This window comes from Nerophis ophidion, linkage group LG17 (assembly GCF_033978795.1).
Source record: "Nerophis ophidion isolate RoL-2023_Sa linkage group LG17, RoL_Noph_v1.0, whole genome shotgun sequence".
NCBI lineage: Eukaryota > Metazoa > Chordata > Actinopteri > Syngnathiformes > Syngnathidae > Nerophis > Nerophis ophidion.
Genome location: NC_084627.1, coordinates 8,684,587 through 8,710,151, shown reverse-complemented (window position 1 = coordinate 8,710,151; position 25,565 = coordinate 8,684,587). Strand labels below are relative to the sequence as shown.

Sequence of the window (25,565 nt, the reverse complement as noted above, 5' to 3'; positions counted from 1 at the left end):
AAAAACATTATTATGGTCTTACCTTTACTTATAAATGAAGTGCATGCACAGCTCCTTCTGATCAAAAGCATCGATAACTCTTCCTTATCTATTTTCAGTTTTAAAAGTCTCTCTGTCTCGATGGAGATCTTCCTTTATTACTTCCTGCTTTGATTGAAAGTCAAGTTTAGAAAACGGTTTTATTTTAGATATGTAATCCTCCATGTTAAAAGTGCAAGCGAGAGGAAAATATAAACACACGCTGCTCACTCTTGCTGCTTCTTGTCACTTCTTCTGCAGCCGAGTAGTCGCAAGAAGGATCACTAGCGCCCTCTACCACCAGGAGGCGGGACTCATTTAATGACTCATATTTGACACACGCAGCTACGGTATATTAATAAAACCTAACTGCTTACTGTTCTTTTTAGCATATTCAATAGCTTGGACCTTAAATCCTACTGAATAGCTCTTAATCTTCTTCCCTTTATGCGATTTCAAATGATTGAAATCAGCCTTCTCCATTTTAAAAAACATGACAGGTGAAGTGTCACTCGTGACGGGACGAGTTTGACCTGGCGGAAATTCTAGGCATATGCTAATTATTTGGCGAAACGATTTTGACCCGGCGAAAATTCTAGACATGCGCTAATAAAAATAATATTTTGGGAAACAAATAATCCTGAGCCGGTGGTAATACTAAGCATGCGCTAATTATTTTGCGAAACGAGTTTGACCCGGCAGTAATTCTAGGCAGGCACATACCATATACCCTGCGGCAATTCAAGGAAATACAGCATTCACTGTTACAAGTGGCTCTCTGAGGGCAGTCATAACTGCCATGTGGCCCCCAATGAAAACGAGTTTGACGCCCCTGTTTTACAGCATAAGATAGTCTTCTAGTGTTGTGTTGGATTGCTCTTTGGGTTATGTGCCTTACATTAAGCAATTTTTTTAATAATACTTATTACATAGTCAATTGTACTGGACCTTCAGAGCCGGGCCTTTGTCTGCCGCCCGCTCGCTGGCCCTCTTCCCCTCCAGGCCCAGCTGGACAAAGAGCTCCAGCAGGTTGACCAGCAGCTCGTCCACCATCTGCTCGGACTGCATGTTGGCTGCTATGTTGCCCAGAGCGTTGATGACTGCCAGCGAGCAGTGTCTGTTGAAGTTAAAAGTTAAAGTACCAACGACTGTCACACACACACACACACGAGGTGTGGCGAAATGTACGCAGAGCAGAGAAGGTTAATAGCTAGTGAGTGTGTAAGGGCTGCGGAGAAGGACACCGACCTGTAGCCGTGGTCCTTGTAGTCCTTGGTGGAGTAGACCATGGAGCTGGCCTTCACGCTGATCTGCTGGAATAAATTCCACACTTCCTGGTAGATGTATTGCTGCGGGGACACCACCGTCAAATTAGCCGGTTATCTTTTTGGTTCGGGCCGGCGGGGAAGGCTTACGTTGCCAGTGATGACCATGCAGCCCAGCTGGTCCACGATGAGCACGTCTAGTTGAGAAGGAGGCTGGCAGAACTTCTGCTGCAGGATCTGCAGGATGGGCTCCATCACTCTCGGCGTGTCTCGCAGGGCCACGGCGATGTGACCCAGCGCCCGGATGGTGTGGTCCGGGATCAAGTGAGCATCCCTGAGCGACACGGAAGGACTAGTGAGATCAGGGCTGGATGATTATGGCAAAAGTTTTCATTGCGATTATTTTGATCGACATTGTAATTACAATTATTTACATGATTATTCATTCATTTGAAAAGATGAGTATTTATCATACATTTAAGTTTCATCTTAAAACTCATCTGTATACTCTAGCCTTTAAATAGACCTCCTTTTTAGACCAGTTGATCTGCCGCTTCTTTTTTTTCTCCTATGTCCCCCCCTCCCTTGTGGAGGGGGTCCGGTCCGATGACCATGGATGAAGTACTGACTGTCCAGAGTCGAGACCCAGGATGGACCGCTCGTCGGGACCCAGGATGGACCGCTCGCCTGTATCGGTTGGGGACATCTCTACGCTGCTGATCCGCTTGAGATGGTTTCCTGTGGACGGGACTCTCACTGCTGTCTTGGAGCCACTATGGATTGAACTTTCACAGTATCATGTTAGACCCGCTCGACATCCATTGCTTTCGGTCCTCTAGAGGGGGGGGGTTGCCCACATCTGAGGTCCTCTCCAAGGTTTCTCATAGTCAGCATTGTCACTGGCGTCCCACTGGATGTGAATTCTCCCTGCCCACTGGGTGTGAGTTTTCCTTGCCCTTTTGTGGGTTCTTCCGAGGATGTTGTAGTCGTAATGATTTGTGCAGTCCTTTGAGACATTTGTGATTTGGGGCTATATAAATAAACATTGATTGATTGATACCACCAAAACTCAACTTTAAATATATATACAGTACAGGCCCACAGTTTGGACACACTTTCTCATTTAATGTGTTTTCTTTATTTCCATGACTATTCACATTGTAGCTTGTCACATCAAAACTATGAATGTTAACAAAAAAATGTGAAAGAACTGAAAACATGTTTTATATTCTAGTTTCTTCAAAATAGCCACCCTTTGCACTGATTATTGCTTTGCACACTCTTGGCATTCTCTCCATGAGCTTCAAGGGGTAGTCGCCTGAAATGGTTTTCACTTCACAGGTGTGCTTGAAGCTCATCAAGAGAATGCCAAGAGTGTGCAAAGCAGTAATCAGAGCAGAGGTTGGCTATTTTGAAGCAACTAGAATACAAAACATGTTTTCGGTTATTTCCCCTTTTTTTGTTAAGTACATAACTCCACATGTGTTCATTCATAGTTTTGATGTGACAATCTACAACAGGGGTAAGGAACCTATGGCTCTCGAGCCAGATGTGGCTCTTTTGATGTCTGCATCTGGTGCTCAAGAAAAATTTAGCAGACATTGCTTAACACGATAAGTAATGAATAATTCATCCAACCCCCTTGACGCGAATCCCTGAGAGGTGATGGACGGCTGGGCGGTGGCTGAAGAGCTGCAGCCCGCCACTGTAGCCCCCACTCTCTCCCCTATGTTGCAAGTCTGGAGTTGTATGTTGTAATACGTATATATGCTTTGCTCTATAGTTTTTTCCCCATAGCTGTTCTGTGAACCTAACACTGTTTGTTTGTCAAATCAAATCAATCAGTCAATTAACAAAGTTTTGTTGTTCTTGGACAATAACAATACCTACCTACCAAATTACGTTGGTAATCACAGTGTCAAAATATCTGTTTTCTACCACACCTGTTCAAGAAGTTGCATTCATGGTAAGAAGTATTTTATTTATTATTGGTTAGCTTCAGAATAACAATGTTAATTAAAAATAACAAGAGACCTACAATAGTCTAAAAATGTTGGACTTACTAAAAAAATGCAGGCATTTAGTTATATTCAGTGTTACAAAAACTATTCTATAGCTCTCACGGAAATACATTTTAAAATATTTAGCTTTCATGGCTCTCTCAACCAAAAAGGTTCCCGAACCCTGATCTACAAAGTAAATAGTCATTAAAATAAAGAAAAACAAATTGAATGCAAAGGTGTGTCCAAAATTTTTGCTTGTACTGCGTATATTTTTTTATTAACAAATAAACCATAACAAGTGAAATACTTGTAATAATATTAAAAATAATGTAGATAAGAATAGCAGTATAAAAAAGCATACAATTCCGTTTTTCTGTTGGAATTGTTATAATCTGTTACACTTATTTTACTACAATAGAATGTGTGCCTTTTGTGTCAAATGCAATTTCATAAAAGGTTTGTTAATCAAATGCAAAAATCCTCACATTTATTGGTACAATACATCTTAGCTCAAAGCATAAAACTTTTGTAAGTGTTTTAATTACATTATGCATTTGCAACGTGCATGCAAATACAGGCCGTTCATAGTTTTTTTCAATTAATATATTATATTATATACAGTATAGGCCAAAAGTTTGGACACACCTTCTTCTCATTCAATGTGTTTTCTTTATTTTCATGACTATTTACATTGTAGATTGTCACATCAAAACTATGAATGAACACATGTGGAGTTATGTACTTAACAGAAAAAAGGTGAAATAACTGAAAACATATTTTGTATTATAGTTTTTTTTTTTAAATAGCCACCCTCTGCTCTAATTACTGCTTTGCACATTCTTGGCATTCTCTCCATGAGCTTCAAGAGGTAGTCACCTGACATGGTTTTCACTTCAAAGGTGTGCCTTATCAGGGTTAATTAGTGGAATTCCTTGCTTTATCAATGGGTTTGGGACCATCAGTTGTGTCCAAACTTTTGGCCTGTACTGTATATTTAGCACTTAAATTAACGTATTTTCCAGATTATAAGTCGCTCCGGAGTTTATGTCGCACCGGCCGAAAATGCACAATAAAGAAGGAAAAAAACATACATAAATCGCACTGGAGTATAAGTCGCATTTTTGGGGGAAATTGATTTGATAAAATCCAACACCAAGAATAGACATTTGAAGGGCAATTTCAAATAAATAAAGAATAGTGAACAACAGGCTGAATAAGTGTAGGTTATATGAGGCATAAATAACCAACTGCTATGTTAACCTAACATATTATGGTAAGAGTCATTCAAATAACTATAACATATAGAACATGCTATACCTTTACCAAACTATCCGTCACTCCTAATCGCTAAATCCCATGAAATCGTCTTCCTTGCTGTCGCTTCTAAACAACTCTACCAACTCCAAAGGTATGCGCCGCTTCCTCTTGTCCTTTTCTGCTGCATATTTCACTACGTCCAGTTTGTAATCTGCACTACATGATCTCCTTTTCGGTGCCATTTTTGTTCAGCCCTTTTCAGTTTTTATAAGTTACCGCCAAAGATGAAATTATCCATCTTAATAGCTACGGCAGTAGCATATAGCATATAGCAGTTAGCATTCCATGACCCACAATGCAATTCTGCCATGACCCTCCCGCGCCGAATTCTTATTGGTTGACATGTGTGTGACGATTGCTGACATTTTCTTTGTCTCTTCCGCGAATGAGAAAAATAATATTATTTGATATTTTACGGTAATGTGTTAATAATTTCACACATAGCACTGTTTTCACTGCTGGACTCTAGAAAGAGGTTCCGCAGCCTCCGAAGCAGAACCCCTAGGTTCTGTAGCAGCTTCTTCCCTTAGGCCGTAAGACTCTTGAACGCATCATAATTAAATAATCCCCTCAACTCCCCCAAAATGGATTAACTCGCTGGAATAAATAAGACAATATAACATACATCCATAAACGTGGACGCATGTGAAAAAGTGCAATATATTTATCTGTACAGTAATCCATTTATTTATTTTATATATATATATATATATATTATTTATATATATGTATTTAATTATATATGCACCTTATTGCTTTTTTTATCCTGCACTACCAAGAGCTTATGTAACGGAATTTCGTTCTATCCTGTGCTGTAAAGTTCAAATTTGAATGACAATAAAAAGGAAGTCTAAGTCTAAGTCATAAGCAGCTCTGGAGTATATGTCGCACCCCCCGGCCAAACTATGAAAAAAACTGTGACTTATAGTCCGAAAAATACGCTAAGTGAGACGATGTCAAAGAACTGCTTTAAATTCACCCACTTGTCATTTTCCTGTGAGATGTAGAGTCGATTGGACAGACTCGCCAGGAAAGCTTCCACGATGACGTTATCCATAGTCAGCCCCGCCTTTAGACACCTGAGAGATAGGAGTTGAGATGTTGCATAGATTATTGTGTGTGTGTTTGTGTGTGTGTGGCCCTCACCTGCAGATGTTATCTATGGAGATGTCCCTCAGCTGTTCATACATGGAGGGCTGGCTCTTCTTGTTGGGGTTGGTGTTGAGGGTGGACTGGGAGTGCTCGTTGGTCACGTGGATCTTTATCTCACCGCTCACTGGCGCGCAGTGGCTGTGGTATTTGTATAGCTTGACCAGGACTGGAGAGGGCACCACCAGGAAGTCTCTCAGCGACGTGGTTACGGAGTGGGCCACCACCGGGAAGCGCTCACACAGGCGACCTAAGCCCTGGACAGAAAATTGGGCTTGTGTGGATAGAGTGGGAGGATTTTTGAAAAAGGGGGGAGAGGTTGGGTACCTGAAGGCAGCAGATGAGGAGGGGCATGTGAGCGATGATGACTTTACTGGAGGTTTTGGACTGCAGCTTCTCCGAGAGTTTGCTGCAAAGGTTCTCCGCTCCTGCAGAAGGAGAGCAAGGAGAAAAAAAAGATGTTTTGTTTCATGAAATAGTGGGTAAAGTATGACGTGAAGGCTCACCCTGCTCCTCGGTGACAGCCCACACCATGAGGTCCACGCAGGCGGCGTTGGCCTGGCAGCGAAGCTTGAGCGGGCTCAGCTCGCTCTGCAGGTACTCCACGTCATGCAGGATCCTCTGCAGCTCCGACTGGCTGCTGCTGAACTGCTCCAGCACAAAGTCGTGCACCTCCTTGACAAAGTCCGTCTGGAGGTCTGCATGAGAGAATGAGTGACAGGCCTTCACAGCAGGAGGTGGATCAGATGAAGAAGAACAGCGGTGGAGGTCGACCTATTGTACCTTTCAAGTTGTACAGGGTGTCTCTGAGCATTTTAAATATGGCCACGTACAGGGTGTCACTGAAGGTCTTGTAGTACAGATGAAGACCAGGACTTTGCTTCAAAACAAAATATATCCAAGTTCATTGCAACTTTCTAGCGACCACAATGTTAATGATATCAGTAGTGGTCTTACCTCTATCAGTTCTGCCAAGGTTTCATCCAGTGACTTTAAAAAGGATTCCGAGACAACTTGTTCGCCCTGTTGAAGAACAACCAGTGACTGTGACACACGTGACACACGGACATGGTGCGCGGTGCCACGAGGCGCATGCTGACCATTTGGAGAAGTTGTCTGAGCATGTCCAGGGGGACGTGGAACTCTCCAGAGCTGCTGCCGGTGAAGAGGGGCGACACGGAGAAGCTGGAGCTGATGGTGGAGAAGTAGTAGTTGGGGTCCACTGAGCTGCCGTCAGGAAGGTAGGAGCCTGAAGCACAAACACCAGGGTTTTTCCCGCGTTCAAAAATGTGTGGCGGCCGCCTACAGCTAATTTTGTGCCGCCTCCAGCCTGAGCGACTGATACTATATATACATTGATGTCCCTGTGCGGCAGCGACGTATTTTAACTGCAGTTGCAGCATTGCGCCACTGTAGAAGTGCTATATCAACAGCAGTGCACCGGAAAGACCTGAAGCAACGACCGAAGAAGAAACATAGGAATCGTGTTTTTTCCCGCTACTTGGTGCACAAAACTGACCGCCGTGACAAGTGGATTTCTGCCACACAGAGCATGATACGGAGGGATCACTGCACTCCCACAGAACACTCCAGACTGAGCTGTGAACACTTTGTCTCTGGTATGTGAACACAACTATCAATCAATCAATCAATCAATGTTTACTTATATAGCCCTAAATCACTAGTGTCTCAAAGGGCTGCACAAACCACTACGACATCCTCGGTAGGCCCACATAAGGGCAAGGAAAACTCACACCCAGTGGGACGTCGGTGACAATGATGACTATGAGAACCTTGGAGAGGAGGAAAGCAATGGATGTCGAGCGGGTCTAACATGATACTGTGAAAGTTCAATCCATAATGGATCCAACACAGTCGCGAGAGTCCAGTCCAAAGAGGATCCAACACAGCAGCGAGAGTCCCGTTCACAGCGGAGCCAGCAAGAAACCATCCCAAGCGGAGGCGGATCAGCAGCGCAGAGATGTCCCCAGCCGATACACAGGCGAGCAGTACATGGCCACCGGATCGGACCGGACTCCCTCCACAAAGGAGAGTGGGACATAGAAGAAAAGGAAAAGAAACGGCAGATCAACTGGTCTAAAAAGGAAGTCTATTTAAAGGCTAGAGTATACAAATGAGTTTTAAGGTGAGACTTAAATGCTTCTACTGAGGTGGCATCTCGAACTGTTACCGGGAGGGCATTCCAGAGTACTGGAGCCCGAAATGAAAAAGCTCTACAGCCCGCAGACTTTTTTTGGGCTTTGGGAATCACTAATAAGCCGGAGTCCTTTGAACGCAGATTTCTTGCCGGGACATATGGTACAATACAATCGGCAAGATAGGATGGAGCTAGACCGTGTAGTATTTTATACGTAAGTAGTAAAACCTTAAAGTCACATTTTAAGTGCACAGGAAGCCAGTGCAGGTGAGCCAGTACAGGCGTAATGTGATCAAACTTTCTTGTTCTTGTAACTAGTAGTGTTCCAACTTTTTCTGACTAATTATAATACATCGATGGATTGAAGAATTTATTAGAAGTTTGCATAGGATCAGGTAGAGTTTCATGATGGTACAGATTGACTGCTACAAGGTCAACCAAAAGGAGTTACCCCAAGAAAGCATTACAAGCATGTCGTGTTTAATTAAAAAAAAGTTTCCTCCGTGTCAGTGTTAGAATAATTATGTGTAAATTATCACACAACTCTTATGCTTAAAGGCTGTTGCTATAGTTATTATCAATTGTGCTGAAGATGTACTTTTCTATCCGTGCAAAGGGACAACTTGCAATCCGAGGTTGCGAGTCGTCTCGTATCAGTGTTTGTGTCCAGACCCGGCCTACTGACTGCCAAGGGCGAACCTCGAGTGCCTTGATGCAGACAAAGCAGAGACAGGGCGATATCACTAGTGTCAGGACATTTCCATTTCATGAATAATCATTTATTGTGTCTAACTGTGTGTCTAATTATCCCCCTTTCTTCAGAAGCAGCCTCAGTGATGTAACCAGGTACCTCCCAAATAAATAGAGGAGCACTTGGGACTGTACCTTAAAGCGTAGGTTGGAACTGTAACTAAGTGTACAGCCCAATATGTCTCTCCTCATTGAGCAAAATTTAACTCTGTCTCTGCATGATTCCTTGCTTCTTGTCATCAGTGTTTGAACCTGACAGTAAGAGAAAAGTTTATCTTTTTTATCGTTGCAGATATCAGCCACTACTTTAAAAAGCAATCTCACCAGGGGAAAAGTCAAGAGTCCAGGTGAAACAGAGCAGAGAAATTAACGTAACAGGCAGTTAAAATGTAATAATTCACAGTGGTGACAACATGTGGACGGTTTTGTCCACAGAGCGCTTGAAGGCTGCTTCAAAGTCATCTGTGAGTGTCTCAAGCAAAAGTGGCCCCACCACACAAGCGCTTAGGCCACGCATACCAAACTCAAGGCCCCGGGGCCAGATCTGGCCCGCAACATCATTTTATCTGGCCCGCAAGCGAACACATGGAAATAATGTGTCAATAAAGTACTTAATATTTTCTAACTAAATATAATGGATATTTTTCCTTTTGACAGAACTTTAATAGCATCCAATATTGCAACAAATAGTACATAATATTATCATACTTTCTAAAAAAAATGTGTCTGAATAAAAATAAATATTTGCTTGATTTATGATTTTACAGCAAATTACCCATCAAATTAATAAAAATGACAATACTGTGGAGGGAGAGTGTGATCAGCGCGCCCGCAGAAGCAAAGGTCACCGCCTCTGTCAATGGTGTTGAGGGCGGGGCACCATCGGATAGGGGCGGGGCATGTGCTGACGGCGAGACACAGCTGGCAGGTGATTCGATTTCACAGGTGGTACGTGGTAATCTAATCATCTGTTGTCTTTAACTGTGAGCGGCCGGGAGCAGAGAAGGAGGGATACGGACGCGTTTTCCGTTCGGGCTCCAGTACTCTGGAATGTCCTCCCGGTAACAGTTCGAGATTCCACCTCAGTAGAAGCATTTAAGTCTCACCTTAAAACTCATCTGTATACTCTAGCCTTTAAATAGAGCTCCTTTTTAGACCAGTTGATCTGCCGCTTCTTTTCTTTTTTCTCCTATGTCCCCCCCTCCCTTGCGGAGGGGGTCCGGTCCGATGACCATGGATGAAGTACTGGCTGTCCAGAGTCGAGACGCAGGATGGACCGCTCGTCGGGACCCAGGATGGACCGCTCGCCTGTGTATCGGTTGGGGACATCTCTACGCTGCTGATCCGCCTCCGCTTGAGATGGTCTCCTGTGGACGGGACTCTCGCTGCTGTCTTGGATCCGCTTTGAACTGGACTCTCGCGGCTGTGTTGGAGCCACTATGGATTGAACTTTCACAGTATCATGTTAGACTCGCTCGACATCCATTGCTTTCGGTCCCCTACAGGGGGAGGGGGGGTTGCCCACATCTGAGGTCCTCTCCAAGGTTTATCATAGTCAGCATTGTCCCTACCCACTGGGTGAGAGTTTTCCTTGCCCTTTTGTGGGTTCTTCCGAGGATGTCGTAGTCGTAATGATTTGTGCAGTCCTTTGAGACATTTGTGATTTGGGGCTATATAAATAAACATTGATCGATTGATTGATTGATTCCAACAATTGATTATTAAAACCTTGTTAAAACCTGCACGCTTGGCTTCAGTGAAGTGTCTGTCAGTGGGCCCGCTAGGTATCTACTCCCACAAATACATTTAATGGTGTTCTTTACAACGCATTACTGTAAATAAAAAAAAAAACTACTATTTTTTCGCGTTAAAATTCTGGCACATGGTCAGGATTGTACCACCTCTGCCTCAATTTGAACCAGTAACCACAAAGCACACGCTCCTTCATGGTGCACACCTCTTTCTTACCTTCAAAGTAAGGTGTTGAGGGATCAGCGGGGGAGCTCGGTGTTAGTCCCGTCCTCTCCGGACTGGCCTGACGACAAAGGCTGAATGTGAGGAGATCTGGACAACACGTCCGCCGAGCGAGGTCACATACCTGCTGAGACACGGATGACACGGAGGAGCTCTTACGCCTCAGCGTGTCCGCCTGGCACACGGTGAGGAAGGAGCTGGGCAGGATGGAGCGGAAGTCGTTGAAGGAGCGCCGGCGAGCCGCGTCGCCGTCGTCCACGCAGGCCAGAGGCGGGCCCACCGGCCGAGGGAAGAGCTTGGACAGCAGCGGCTCGTCTGTGTTGCTGTATCTGCCGAAAGCTCTGGCCACGCCCAGCAGGGTGGGAACCGTGTAGCGACACAAGTACTCTTAGGGTAAGGAAAATAGGAGCAACATAAAAGTGAATGACCACGATTGGCTGAAGAACAGGAAGTACGTCACGCACCTTTATCATGAGATTCAGAATCCTTGCAGACCTCCTGCAGGACCTGCATGACATCCATAATGGTCTCCAGAATCTGACAAAGTGCAAATACAGTAAATAATAGGAACTGGAAGGTAAACAACACACAAACTAAGACCTGTTCACGCATGGATTCATCGCGTTGGGCGACGTCCGACAGGAGCGTCACTAGACAGAAGGTGAAGTTTTCCGCAACAGGAAGTATTACTGCGGAGAGGGAAAGGTTGGGAAACATTCATAAGAGGAACGGTGGAAAAGTGCTTAGCATTGCTAGCAGGTTGTGGATACAAATCTGGACTAGTACGTATTTTCCGGACCATAAGGCACACCGGATTATAAGGCGCACTGCCGATGAACGGTCTATTTTCGATCTTTTTTCATATATAAGGCGCACCGGATTATAAGGCGCACTGCCGATGAACGGTCTATTTTCGATCTTTTTTCATATATAAGGCGCACCGGATTATAAGGCGCACTGCCGATGAACGGTCTATTTTCAATCTTTTTTCATATATAAGGCGCACCGGATTATAAGGCGCACTGCTGATGAACGGTCTATTTTCATATATAAGGCGCACTGGATTATAGGACGCATTAAAGAGTCATATTATTATTATTTTTTTCTAAACGTAAAAGTGGTTCTTTGGTCAAAATGTTGCATAGATGATGTTTTATACATCATCTCCAAGCCGCTTTCTGACAGTCGCTTCAGGATGCGCCGTTCAGTGGCCTAGTGGTTAGAGTGTCCGCCCTGAGATCGGTAGGTTGGGAGTTCAAACCCCGGCCGAGTTATACCAAAGACTATAAAAAAAATGGGACCCATTGCCTCCCTGCTTGGCACTCAGCATCAAGGGTTGGAATTGGGGTTAAATCACCATAAATGATTCCCGGGCGTGGCACCACTGCTTCCCACTGCTTCCCTCACCTCCCAGGGGGTGATCAAGGTGATGGGTCAAATGCAGAGGACAAATTTCACCACTACTAAAACATTTTAAAGGATTTTTGAGCGCAGTGTGTAATGTTCTATATTTTGGATGGAACATATAAAATATAAACTATGGGAGACCAGGCTTTCTGTTCCGCTGCTTCCAGTCTGTGGAACCCTCTCCCTGACTACCTGAGGGCACCTCAGACTGTGGATGCTTTTAAAAAAAGACTTAAAACCCTTCTTTGTAAAAAAGCCTTTTTATAAATATATGCATACTTGTTCTAGCTATTAGGCTGTTCTAATTTTTATATTTTATTTATTTTATTATCTTATTATTTAATTTTTTTTGTAATACACTGCAGCACTTTGATGTTCTTTGCTCAATGTTAAGTGCTTTTTAAAAATAAAATGTATTATTATTATTATTATAAAATGTTGGTGATGTTTACTTGAGTCATATTGCAGTCTACACGTATCTCTTATGTTTGACTGCCATCTACTGGTCACACTTATCATTTCACCATATACCAAATAAAATTGCCTGGAGGTCAGCAATCAAAACCAGCATTATTCCATACATTAGGCGCACCAGGTTATAAGGCGCACTTACAAATAAAATGTATTATTATTATTATAAAATGTTCGTGATGTTTACTTGAGTCATATTGCAGTCTACACGTATCTCTTATGTTTGACTGCCATCTACTGGTCACACTTGTCATTTCACCATGTACCAAATAAAACTGCTTGGAGGTCAGCAATCAAAACCAGCATTATTCCATACATCAGGCGCACCAGTTTATAAGGCGCAATGTCGAGTTTTGAGAAAATGAAAGGATTTTTATGTGCACCTTGTAGTCCGGAAAATATGGTACTTAATCTCAGTTAAACATAAAACTCTTGACAGTAGAAAAAAAAACGCTCGGGTCACTGTTACCTCGTCCTTTCCGCTCCGAGCTCTCCTCAATCCACTGAACTCGAGGAAGTCCCCTGAGAAGTCCGAGAAGGTACGGGACAATTGCATCCTTGTGCTGCAAGGCGAGTGTGCGGTGTTAGCGCTTTTGTGTCACAATGAAGGAAAAGAAGGCAGCGGACGTCACCTGCAGGTTGGACTCCACCAAGAAGATGCCCAGAGCGACCACAGCATCACGCCGCCTCTCATCCAGCTGAAACACTCCTCTCACATCCACGGGACACATGCATTGCAACTTCTGCACCTATGATTGCAAATTGTGACATTATGTTGAACATTGTAAGTCATTCCACCTTGACGGTGCCATTTGTGTTCGCAGGAAATAAAATGTATTACAAATGTACGATTAAATCAACTTAAATAACGATCTTTTTTATCTTGCAAAAGTGTCCCCCACATTGATCTGTTCACATATTTAATCATTGCAATTTAAAACTACCTTCAATACTGGAAAAATAACACATGTTGCCTGTTCCCTGCTTTCAAAAATGTGACTTTATTATGAAACCATCATTTAAAAGCCGTTATATGCTCATTCTAGTTCAAATTCAGACATCAGTGACATCCCTGGGTTTTCCCTCAGTCCTGTTACCCTTACTGACACACGATCCACTCTGAAAAATATGGAATAATCCACAAGTCACATACCGCATTTCCTTGAATGTTATCCGCATCCCTCGTTTTACCGCCGGGTCAAACACGTTTTGCAAAATAATTAGCGCATGCTTAGAATTAGCGCATGCTTAGAATTACTGTCGGGTCAAACTTGTTTAGCAAAATAATTAGCGCATGCCTCGGTTTACCGCCGGGTCAAACTCGTCACGTCACCAGTGTGTAACACGGGTGGGAAATAAGCCATATTTCCTGTCATGGCATCCCCTCATATTACCTGCGCCCTTTCCACGTTTAATCTCGCGAGTTTAACACAGGCGCTCACATGACCCGCTGCAGCCTATCGTGCTCTATATAATCCAGCGTTCCAAGATGGCTGCCAGGTGCGGTATGTTTTAAAGTTGTCGTTTGCCTGCATATCGTAAAAACTAGGGATGCACCGATTAATCGGTAACCGAATATATTCGGCCGAATATGGCAAAAAAAGCCACATTCGGCCTTCGGTGGAATGAGTTAAAAACAAGGCCGAATAGTGGCGTTTGACGCAATTTTTTGACGCGGTGACGCAATCAACCAACGTGCAGTGACGTTGGGATATGTTGTGTACCTGTCTAAGTGTATGAGGTTACAAGCACACACTTAATTGAGATTTACTTGAGCCTTCTGTTTACATTATTAGCCTGTTGTGTAGGCTACCTGTATAAGTGTATGAGGTTACAAGCACACACTTAATTGAGATTTACTTGAGCCTTCTGTTTACATTATTAGCATATCTACTGTGGCTAAGCAGACATTTGCCAAAAGGACAATAATTCATTTGTTGTGGGTTTATCCACTTTAATGCACTTTATTTTTTTTTGGAATGCATGTTTTGTTTGAAGGCCTAATATAAATGAAAAACTTTGTGCTTTCTTTGAAAAGCAAAGGCTACTGGAATATTTAAAAAATGTCAATATTCAATAAAAAAATACTTTATTTGAAACACATGTCTAAATATTTATTCTAGCCTATTTATGCAATATAAAAAAAATTGTGAAAAACTGCATTCATTATTCGGTATACGGCCTTCGGCCAAGCGTTTAAAATTTATTCGGCTTCAGCTTCGGCCACAAATTTTCATTTCGGTGCATCCCTAGTAAAAACAACCGTCCAAGATTTTACAAATAATTGTAAACTTATAGGTGCCGACCATCAGGGCCGAGTTGGCACGAGAGAGTGTGGCGATGTTAAGATATTAAGCCGAGTTGGTAAGTGAATTTGTTTGATAATAATAGCTACTAGCCGTACCCATGTATTTTCTATGGGAGGTTAGCATCGAGTTTTAATCCCGTTTCCTCCACTGTTTCTGATCCGATTGAATTTATATTTATGTCAAGTCTTTATTTTGGGTACTTACCTGTACATACGGTGACTGAGTGTTGTGGCGTTTTAAGGCCATCTGCATTTTTCATGCTACATATTAACTGTTCTGAACGTTTGCATATTTATGTAATTGTTCCTTTAGTTCTACAAATAGGAGATCGTTTCTGTTAAGGGTTTAATTATTATTATTTATTTCTATTTCGTATGTGTCGTTTGGAAAGGTAAAATGTGTTTCTTTAAGTTGTTTAACCGTTGCTATGGCTTCGGTTGCTATGGTTTCCGGTTGCTATGGTTACGGGCAGTTCCGTTTCCGCCGGCACGTTAAACAAAGTGTTAAAAGAGCTCCGGCATTAATAAGCAACGTAGCGTCAGTAATATTACACGGGATATAGTTCACCATGGTTGCAGTTCGAAGAAATAACCCCAGTAACCCCAACTCTACATGCCCCTAAAGCTGACCAACACGCCGGATTGTAGTCAGCTGGAGGCGTGTCTTAATGAAATTAAACAATGGATGACCGCTAACTTTTTGCAACTCAACGCCAAAAAAACGTAAATGCTGATTATCGGTCCTGCTAGACACCGAACTCTATTTAATAATACAACTCTAACATTTGACAACCAAACAATTAAACAAGGCGACACGGTAAAGAATCTGGGTATTATCTTCGACCCAACTCTCTCCTTTGAGGCACACATTAAAAGCGTTACTAAAACGGCCTTCTTTCATCTCCGTAATATCGCTAAAATTCGCTCCATTCTGTCCACTAAAGACGCTGAGATCATTATCCATGCGTTTGTTACGTCTCGCTTCGACTACTGTAACGTATTATTTTCGGGTCTCCCCATGTCTAGCATTAAAAGATTACAGTTGGTAAAAAATGCGGCTGCTAGACTTTTGACAAGAACAAGAAAGTTTGATCACATTACGCCTGTACTGTATATACCTTTATATACATACATATATACCTATACTGTATATACCTTTATATACATATATACATACATATATACCTATACTGTATATACCTTTATATACATATATACATACATATATACCTATACTGTATATACCTTTATATACATATATACATACATATATACCTATACTGGCTCACCTGCACTGGCTTCCTGTGCACTTAAGATGTGACTTTAGGGTTTTACTACTTACGTATAAAATACTACACGGTCTAGCTCCATCCTATCTTGCCGATTGTATTGTACCATATGTCCCGGCAAGAAATCTGCGTTCAAAGGACTCCGGCTTATTAGTGATTCCTAGAGCCCAAAAAAAGTCTGCGGGCTATAGAGCGTTTTCCGTTCGGGCTCCAGTACTCTGGAATGCCCTCCCGGTAACAGTTCGAGATGCCACCTCAGTAGTAGCATTAAAGTCTCACCTTAAAACTCATTTGTATACTCTAGCCTTTAAATAGACTCCCTTTTTAGACCAGTTGATCTGCCGTTTCTTTTCTTTTTCTTCTATGTCCCACTCTCCCTTGTGGAGGGGGTCCGGTCCGATCCGGTGGTACTGCTTGCCTGTGTATCGGCTGGGGACATCTCTGCGCTGCTGATCCGCCTCCGCTTGGGATGGTTTCCTGCTGGCTCCGCTGTGAACGGGACTCTCGCTGCTGTGTTGGATCCGCTTTGGACTGGACTCTCGCGACTGTTTTGGATCCATTGTGGATTGAACTTTCACAGTATCATGTTAGACCCGCTCGACATCCATTGCTTTCCTCCTCTCCAAGGTTCTCACAGTCATCATTGTCACCGACGTCCCACTGGGTGTGAGTTTTCCTTACCCTTATGTGGGCCTACCGAGGATGTCGTGGTGGTTTGTGCAGCCCTTTGAGACACTAGTGATTTAGGGCTATATAAGTAAACATTGATTGATTGATTGATATTTCAGTGTGTTGTAAGTGATAGTTTATAATTGCACTCGTTAAAGTTTAGGACGTTTGGGCACTCACGTTGCCAGTAGATTGGACAGGTGTGCTAACCGTAGCTCGCACGTGTGTTTGTTTGCTGCACAGTGACTTTACGAACGGCAGGTTTAGTCACGTATTAGTTAAGTTTGTTAAAGAGACCCTCTCCCCTGTGACTGTTTACTATTTGGAGAGCGAGTGTGGAACATTATAAAGAGTTTAGTTGTGTGCTATCGTGGCTACATTGCTGCGAGTTGAGGAGGTAGCGTGTGAGTGGGGACGAGTGTATGAGTGTGATTAATGTGTTTATTATTGTCTGGTTATTGTATGTTTATGTGGTGTATATAGTAAATCAATCAATGTTTATTTATATAGCCCCAAATCACAAATGTCTCAAAGGACTGCACAAACCATTACGACTACGACATCCTCGGAAGAACCCACAAAAGGGCAAGGAAAACTCACACCCAGTGGGCAGGGAGAATTCACATCCAGTGGGACGCCAGTGACAATGCTGACTATGAGAAACCTTGGAGAGGACCTCAGATGTGGGCAACCCCCCCCCCTCTAGGGGACCGAAAGCAATGGATGTGGAGCGGGTCTAACATGATACTGTGAAAGTTCAATCCATAGTGGCTCCAACACAGCCGCGAGAGTTCAGTTCAAGCGGATCCAAGACAGCAGCCAGAGTCCCGTCCACAGGAAACCATCTCAAGCGGAGGCGGATCAGCAGCGTAGAGATGTCCCCAACCGATACAGGCGAGCGGTCCATCCTGGGTCCCGACGAGCGGTCCATCCTGGGACTTGACTCTGGACAGCCAGTACTTCATCCATGGTCATCGGACCGGACCCCCTCCACAAGGGAGGGGGGGGACATAGGAGAAAGAAAAGAAGCGGCAGATCAACTGGTCTAAAAAGGAGGTCTATTTAAAGGCTAGAGTATACAGATGAGTTTTAAGGTGAGACTTAAATGCTTCTACTGAGGTAGCATCTCGAACTGTTACCGGGAGGGCATTCCAGAGTACTGGAGCCCGAACGGAAAACGCTCTATAGCCCGCAGACTTTTTTTGGGCTCTAGGAATCACTAATAAGCCGGAGTCTTTTGAACGCAGATTTCTTGCCGGGACATATGGTACAATACAATCGGCAAGATAGGATGGAGCTAGACCGTGTAGTATTTTATACGTAATTAGTAAAACCTTAAAGTCACATCTTAAGTGCACAGGAAGCCAGGACAGGTGAGCCAGTATAGGTATATATGTATGTATATATGTATATAAAGGTATATACAGTACAGGTATATATGTATGTATATATGTATATAAAGGTATATACAGTACAGGCGTAATGTGATCAAACTTTCTTGTTCTTGTTAAAAGTCTAGCAGCCGCATTTTGTACCAACTGTAATTTTTTAATGCTAGACATGGTGAGACCCGAAAATAATACGTTACAATAATCGAGACGAGACGTAACAAACGCATGGATAATGATCTCAGCGTCTTTAGTGGACAAAATGGAGCGAATTTTAGCGATATTACGGAGATGAAAGAAGGCCGTTTTAGTAACGCTTTTAATGTGTGACTCAAAGGAGAGAGTTGGGTCGAAGATAATACCCAGATTTTTTACAGAGTCACCTTGTTTTATTATTTGGTTGTCAAATGTTAAAGTTGTATTATTAAATAGAGGTCGGTGTCTAGCAGGACCGATAATCAGCATTTCCGTTTTTTTGGCATTAAGTTGCAAAAAGTTAGCGGACATCCATTGTTTGATTTCATTAAGACACGCTTCCAACTGACTACAGTCCGGCGTGTTGGTCAGCTTTAGGGGCATGTAGAGTTGGGTGTCATCAGCATAACAGTGAAAGCTAATACCGTATTTGCGTTTGTTCAACTATATAAGCCGTCTCCTCTCACTCTCTCTTATATTAGCTTTATTGGGTAAATAGTGAATAATTGGAGCATCCCCCCAAGGTAAAATACAGTCCTTTACAGGCTCCCGTACATTAACGTTTTTTTAATTAAATGTGCTTTCCATGATGGTATCTTTACATCACACTCAAATTTATAAGCGCAGGCCTAAATTCACCGCAGGCCTTTGGTAAGCGCCGAAGTGAGAAGAGGTTTTAGAATAATAAGCTCATGCTTACTTTTACCGCATGCCTTTGGTAAGCGCAGGAGTGAGAAGAGGTCTTAAATTAATTAGCGCCCCGGAGAAATTCAAGGAAATACGATAGTCCACAGGAAATTGCATTATTCACATCCTCTGCAAGCAATGGGAAGACCAAAAATAAATGGTAAATGGTAAGTTCACTCATTTGTATTTTTGCTGATATGTTAACTAGGGCTGAAGCTATCAATTATCATAGTCATCGAGTAATCTATCATTAGGTGGGTTTTTTCAATTAATCGCACAAACCCCGTTTCCAGGAGTTGGGAAATTGTGTTAGATGTTAATATACAATAGTGAAGTGAATTATATTTATATAGCGCTTTTTCTCTAGTGACTCAAAGTGCTTTACATAGTGAAACCCAATATCTAAGTTAGATTCAAACCAGTGTGGGTGGCACTGGGAGCAGGTGGGTAAAGTGTCTTGCCCAAGGACACAACGGCAGTGACTAGGATGGCAGAAGCGGGCATTGAACCTGCAACCCTCAAGTTGCTGGCACGGCCACTCTACCAACCGAGCTAAACCGCCTTCATGGTGGCAGCGGTGGGATAAAGAGATCACCCACGGAGCAGAACGGGAGGGGGAGTTGTCCGAGGGTAATTCTGTCGTCGCCCCGCACTTGAGGAGCCGAGCTAACTGATAGCAGCGGTCTGATAGCAGTTTTCTAAATTGGACTTTTAATCGAAGCAGGAGTTAATAAAGGAAGATCTCCATTGAGACTTTTACTGTTACCTCTCGTCTCGATTACTGTAACGTATTATTTTCGGGTCTCCCCATGTCTAGCATTAAAAGATTACAGTTGGTACAAAATGCGGCTGCTAGACTTTTGACAAGAACAAGAAAGTTTGATCACATTACGCCTGTACTGTATATACCTTTATATACATATATACATACATATATACCTATACTGTATATACCTTTATATACATATATACATACATATATACCTATACTGTATATACCTTTATATACATATATACATACATATATACCTATACTGTATATACCTTTATATACATATATACATACATATATACCTATACTGTATATACCTTTATATACATATATACATACATATATACCTATACTGGCTCACCTGCACTGGCTTCCTGTGCACTTAAGATGTGACTTTAAGGTTTTACTAATTACGTATAAAATACTACACGGTCTAGCTCCAGCCAATCTTGCCGATTGTATTGTACCATATGTCCCGGCAAGAAATCTGCCTTCAAAAGACTCCGGCTTATTAGTGATTCCTAGAGCCCAAGAAAAGTCTGCGGGCTATAGAGCGTTTTCCATTCGGGCTCCAGTACTCTGGAATGCCCTCCCGGTAACAGTTTGAGATGCTACCTCAGTAGAAGCATTTAAGTCTCACCTTAAAACTCATCTGTATACTCTAGCCTTTAAATAGACCTCCTTTTTAGACCAGTTGATCTGCCGCTTCTTTTCTTTTTTCTCCTATGTCCCGCCCTCCCTTGTGGAGGGGGTCCGGTCCGATGACCATGGATGAAGTATTGGCTGTCCAGAGTCGAGACCCAGGAGGGACCGCTCGCCTGTATCGGTTGGGGACATCTCTACGCTACTGATCCGCCTCCGCTTGAGATGGTTTCCTGTGGACGGAACTCTCGCTGCTGTCTTGGATCCGCTTGAACTGAACTCTCGCGGCTGTGTTGGAGCCACTATGGATTGAACTTTCACAGTATCATGTTAGACCCGCTCGACATCCATTGCTTTCGATCCCCTAGAGGGGGGGGGGGGGTTGCCCACATCTGAGGTCCTCTCCAAGGTTTCTCATAGTCAGCATTGTCACTGGCGTCCCACTGGATGTGAATTCTCCCTGCCCACTGGGTGTGAGTTTTCCTTGCCCTTTTGTGGGTTCTTCCGAGGATGTCGTAGTCGTAATGGTTTGTACAGTCCTTTGAGACATTTGGGATTTGGGGCTATATAAATAAACATTGATTGATTGATTGATTGATTTTAAAACTGAAGAAAGATAAGGAAGACTTCTATAAACAAGTTATCGATGCAGAAGGAGCTGGCATGGACTTCATTTATAAGTAAAGGTAAGACCATAATTAAATGTGCTTTTCATGTTGGTGTCCTTACATCAAACTCAGAATTTTTACTGCATGCCTTTGGTAAGCGCAGGAGTGAGAAGAGATTTTAAATTAATTAGCGCCCCGGCGGCAATTCAAGGAAACACGGTAATAATTATTTTCAACAATAATATCGTGACAACCGTGAACGTTTTGGTCGCAATAATCGTGATATCCATCCATTTTCTACCGCTTATTCCCTTTTTGGGGTCGAAGGCGCCTATCTCAGCTACAATCGGGCGGAAGGCGGTGTACACCCTGGACAAGTCGCCACCTCATCGCAGGGCCAACACAGACAGACAGACAACATTCACACGCACATTTCACATATGTAGTAGTCATTATTAAAATAGTCCATAATAGTTGTTGTAAAACTAAGAGTTGAAAAGATGGACCTACACCTGTGTGCATGTAGCTATGAAGGTGGGGGATTAGAGGTTAATTACAGCCAACATTAGCCTTCCTTAGTCCGTAGTAAACAATACGATGGGTGACTTATGGGATGAACAAAGTCACAAATTAGTACTTTTGTGGACATTTAGAAAGACAAAAAGAGAAGTGAAACCCTGAGCTAGCATTTGCTCCTCCTGACAGCTAGCCGTGCTAGCCGCAGAGCTACCTTGTCGAGCGGCGCTTGCCGATGAGCCGCCAGCGAGCGAGCCAGGGACAAGACGGTGTCGAAGTAGAAGCCCCGGCTGCCTTCTCCGCCGAGCGACATTTCGCCCACGTCCACGTTCAGAGCCGCGGCAGGAAGAAGAAGCCGACGGCGGGCATCTTGGAGTCTGGCCCGCAGCGCGCTGACATCTACGGCAAGCGAGGAGGTCCAGACGGCGCCAAGCAAGGTCACGAAGCGAAAAGCGCGCATGCGCACACGAATGAATGATTGACACTTATTTACATTCCGATTTTTATTTTCACATTAGAATTAGTCACTCTAGAGCAGGGGTGTCCAAACTTTTTCCACTGAGGGCCACAGACTGAAAAATCAAAGTATGCGGGGACCATTTTGATATTTTTCTTTTTTAAAAGCAAGTTTGGGGTCTCAGTCATAAAAATAATAGAAATAAGTCACAAATTATTATTCTTTTATTTAACGCTTGAATCTCGAGATCAACTTCAGGTCTGTCTGTAGTTATAAAAAAAAAATTAAATTTTGTTTTTTATGTTTATGGCCTTTATGTCAAAACCCTTATTTATATGGCAAACACACAAACTATGCAACATTTTCCCCCAAAACATTTCAAAGTGGAATATTCGACGTGAAGTAATTGGAACCCTAACCAGTTCAATAATTCATAACAATAAAAAATAATAAGTGTTGAAAATAAGCCAAATTATTTATATTTTTTTTACTTTTAACACTTAAGTCTGTAGATATCTTGATTATAAGGTTTTATAATTTCTTTCATACTTTGTTTGTTTGATACCCTTTTTGTTTCGCACAAAATATGCAATATTATCCCCCAAAAATATTTGAAAGTGAAATTATTCCAGTGAAGTAATTGAAGCCTTCAGCAGGTCAATAATCAATCAATCAATCAATGTTTACTTATATAGCCCTAAATCACTAGTGTCTCAAAGGGCTGCACAAACCACTACCACATCCTCGGTAGGCCCACATAAGGGCAAGGAAAACTCACACCCAGTGGGACGTCGGTGACAATGATGACCATGAGAACATGATACTGTGATACTGATGATACTGATGACTATGAGAACATATGAGAACGTGATACTGTGAAAGATCAATCCATAATGGATCCAACACAGTCGCGAGAGTCCAGTCCAAAGCGGATCCAACACAGCAGCGAGAGTCCCGTTCACAGCGGAGCCAGTAGGAAACCATCCCAAGCGGAGGCTGATCAGCAGCGCAGAGATGTCCCCAGCCGATACACAGGCGAGCAGTACATGGCCACCGGATCGGACCGGACTCCCTCCACAAAGGAGAGTGGGACATAGAAGAAAAAGAAGAGAAACGGCAGATCAACTGGTCTAAAAAGGGAGTCTATTTAAAGGCTAGAGTATACAAATGAGTTTTAAGGTGAGACTTAAATGCTTCTACTGAGGTGGCATCTCATATACAGTCCGCATGGCAGCTTTGTGGTATTAGTGTCAACATTGCAACTTTTTCTTGTTACATGTCATTGTTTACTCTTTTATTACACTCTTTTATGTTTTAAATTTTTATTATAGTATTTTTTAGAAAGGGCAGGGGGCCATTAATAAAAAAGATGGGGACCACAAATGGCCCTCGGGCCACACTTTGGACACACCTGCTCTAGAGGCCCAGGAGCTATTATTACCATTAATCATCTGATGTTTGATAGACACTTGCTGGTGTAAACATTCACAAGCTGCATGATGGCTACATTACAATACTCATATAATATAGTTGATCTCATATAAAATCTTCTGTGGAATGACATGGAAGGCACTGTTAACAGAATATTATATATAGTCATCCTTATAGGAAAAAAAAAATTACATCCCAAATAACCCAGTCATAACACATAATGGCACTTTTCATAGATTCTGCCTGGAGGCGGAATACATTTCTGAATTTGCACGTCAGCATAAAATGTGCACGATAAAAAAAAAAATTAAAAAAAATGCTAATTGGGTACGTTAGTGTACCGTGGCAGCAAAGTAAAAGTCCTAATTGCATAACTAGTAGTACTGTAAAATATTCAAGTATTTCTTGGTCAAGATCACCTTGGACTGAGTCAGTTATTTCCACCATGAATTAAGATCACATTAAGAAGAGTAAAACTGGTCCTCGCAGAATTCCACACCCTGGTCTGGCGTCACCGCGCCCGCTGGATGCCGCTTGGATAAAAACCACGACCAACCCCCGTGGAGAGACGAGAAGGAGCGAGGGGGGAGGGGGGAACGCCTCCCGTCTCAATCCGTCTTCCAGACTATGTTCAGGACCTTGACCACCTCCTCGTAGATGATGAAGACGATGGCCACGTCCATGCACACCCGCCCCAGACGGGGCACGGTGCCTTTGTAGAACCTGGACCGCACCAAGACCAGAAAAATGTGATTATTTTTTTCTATAGTCAGCATGACTAACAATCACACAATAAATAAAACATCAATATGAAATCGTAGAAAACAGGTGGTCCGAGGGCAGAACCCTGGGGTGTCCCGCAGTGCTCATGTTTGACAACGTTTTCACATTTTAAAGAGAAGATAGTTTGTCGCCAAGGAAATACTGTGGAACTTCGCTTTACGAACCCCTCTTTTTTTCAATTTACAAACTTTTAGATCGAGCAAATATGCTTCCGTGTGCGAACCACGTTCACTCAATTATTGTAACACTTGGCTTGGCATTGTCATGCTGAAATAAGCAGGGGCGGCCATGATAACGTTGCTTGGATGGCAACGTATGTTGCTCCAAAACCTGTATGTACCTTTCAGCATTGACGGTGCCGTCACAGATGTGTAAGTTACCCATGCCTTACCCACTCATACACGCCCATACCATCACACATGCTGGCTTTTCAACTTTGCGCCGAGAACAGTCCGGATGGTTGTTTTCCTCTTTGGTTCCGGAGGACACGACGTCTACAGTTTCCAAAAACAATTTGAAATGTGGACTCGGCAGACCACAGAACACTTTTCCACTTTGCATCAGTCCATCTTAGATTAGCTCGTGCCCAGTGAAGCTGGCGGCGTTTCTGGGTGTTGTTGATCATTTGTTCAAAGTCAGTAATATTATCTAAAGTAAATGGGTTACGCTTGTATAGCTCTTTTCTGCCCTTTTTTTAGGACCCAAAGCGCTTTGACACTATTTCCACATTCACACACTGATGGCGGGAGCTGCCATGCAAGGCGCTAGCTAACCAGGACCCATCAGGAGCAAGGGTGAATGTCTTGCTTAAGGACACAACGGATGTGACCAGGATGGTAGAAGGTGGGGATTGAACCAGGAACCCTCAGGTTGCTGTCACAGCCACTCTCTCAACTGCACCACGCCGGTTCAGCAAATCTGGAGAAATCCTTGCGCGTAAGCAGCAATGCCCGGGACCTTTGATCCCTCAGGCGGTACTACATCAACATGCTTGATTGATTGAAACTTTTATTAGTAGATAGCATAGTACAGTACATATTCCGTACAATTTACCACCCAAATAAATTATTCAACTTGTTAAAGTCGGGGTCCACGTTAATCAATTCATGTGACATCAGTGTGTAAAGGATATCACCACACGGGCTCAGGAACACTTAGAAAACTACTGTCAGTAACGACAGTTGGTCGCTACATCTGTAAGTGCAGGTTAAAACTCTACTATGCAAAGTGAAAGCCATTTATCAACAACACCCAGAAACGTCAGTGAGCTTATCCAAGTAAAGCATAGTGGAAAAGTGTTTTGAGGTC

General features: G+C 43.0%; 2 protein-coding genes across 6 annotated transcripts in view; both read right to left on the bottom strand.

Annotated features, from left to right (window-relative positions):
• Positions 1-22,019, bottom strand: part of pi4kaa (phosphatidylinositol 4-kinase, catalytic, alpha a) — an 83,264-nt gene extending 61,245 nt beyond the window's left edge. For 2 of the 3 annotated variants that reach the window (XM_061876119.1, XM_061876117.1), the window contains exons 1-17: positions 21,801-22,019; positions 13,145-13,261; positions 12,982-13,075; positions 11,235-11,323; positions 11,099-11,171; positions 10,759-11,021; positions 10,629-10,695; positions 6,853-7,001; positions 6,710-6,775; positions 6,536-6,632; positions 6,259-6,450; positions 6,080-6,180; positions 5,750-6,009; positions 5,587-5,682; positions 1,434-1,617; positions 1,267-1,367; positions 967-1,135 (exon numbers count right to left, since the gene is read on the bottom strand). In XM_061876119.1, coding sequence (XP_061732103.1) covers positions 967-1,135; positions 1,267-1,367; positions 1,434-1,617; positions 5,587-5,682; positions 5,750-6,009; positions 6,080-6,180; positions 6,259-6,450; positions 6,536-6,632; positions 6,710-6,775; positions 6,853-7,001; positions 10,629-10,695; positions 10,759-11,021; positions 11,099-11,171; positions 11,235-11,323; positions 12,982-13,075; positions 13,145-13,261; positions 21,801-21,899 — 2,217 coding nt within the window. In that variant the 5' untranslated portion in view covers positions 21,900-22,019. The remainder of the gene's footprint in view (positions 1-966; positions 1,136-1,266; positions 1,368-1,433; positions 1,618-5,586; positions 5,683-5,749; positions 6,010-6,079; positions 6,181-6,258; positions 6,451-6,535; positions 6,633-6,709; positions 6,776-6,852; positions 7,002-10,628; positions 10,696-10,758; positions 11,022-11,098; positions 11,172-11,234; positions 11,324-12,981; positions 13,076-13,144; positions 13,262-21,800) is intronic. The other variant, XM_061876118.1, reaches the window with a different exon arrangement.
• Positions 22,020-22,071: 52 nt separating this feature from the next.
• slc25a1b (slc25a1 solute carrier family 25 member 1b) overlaps positions 22,072-25,565 on the bottom strand; it is a 50,883-nt gene continuing 47,389 nt past the window's right edge. For 2 of the 3 annotated variants that reach the window (XM_061876153.1, XM_061876151.1), the window contains one exon: positions 22,072-24,197. In XM_061876153.1, the coding sequence (XP_061732137.1) occupies positions 24,083-24,197 (115 nt within the window). In that variant the 3' untranslated portion in view covers positions 22,072-24,082. The remainder of the gene's footprint in view (positions 24,198-25,565) is intronic. The other variant, XM_061876152.1, reaches the window with a different exon arrangement.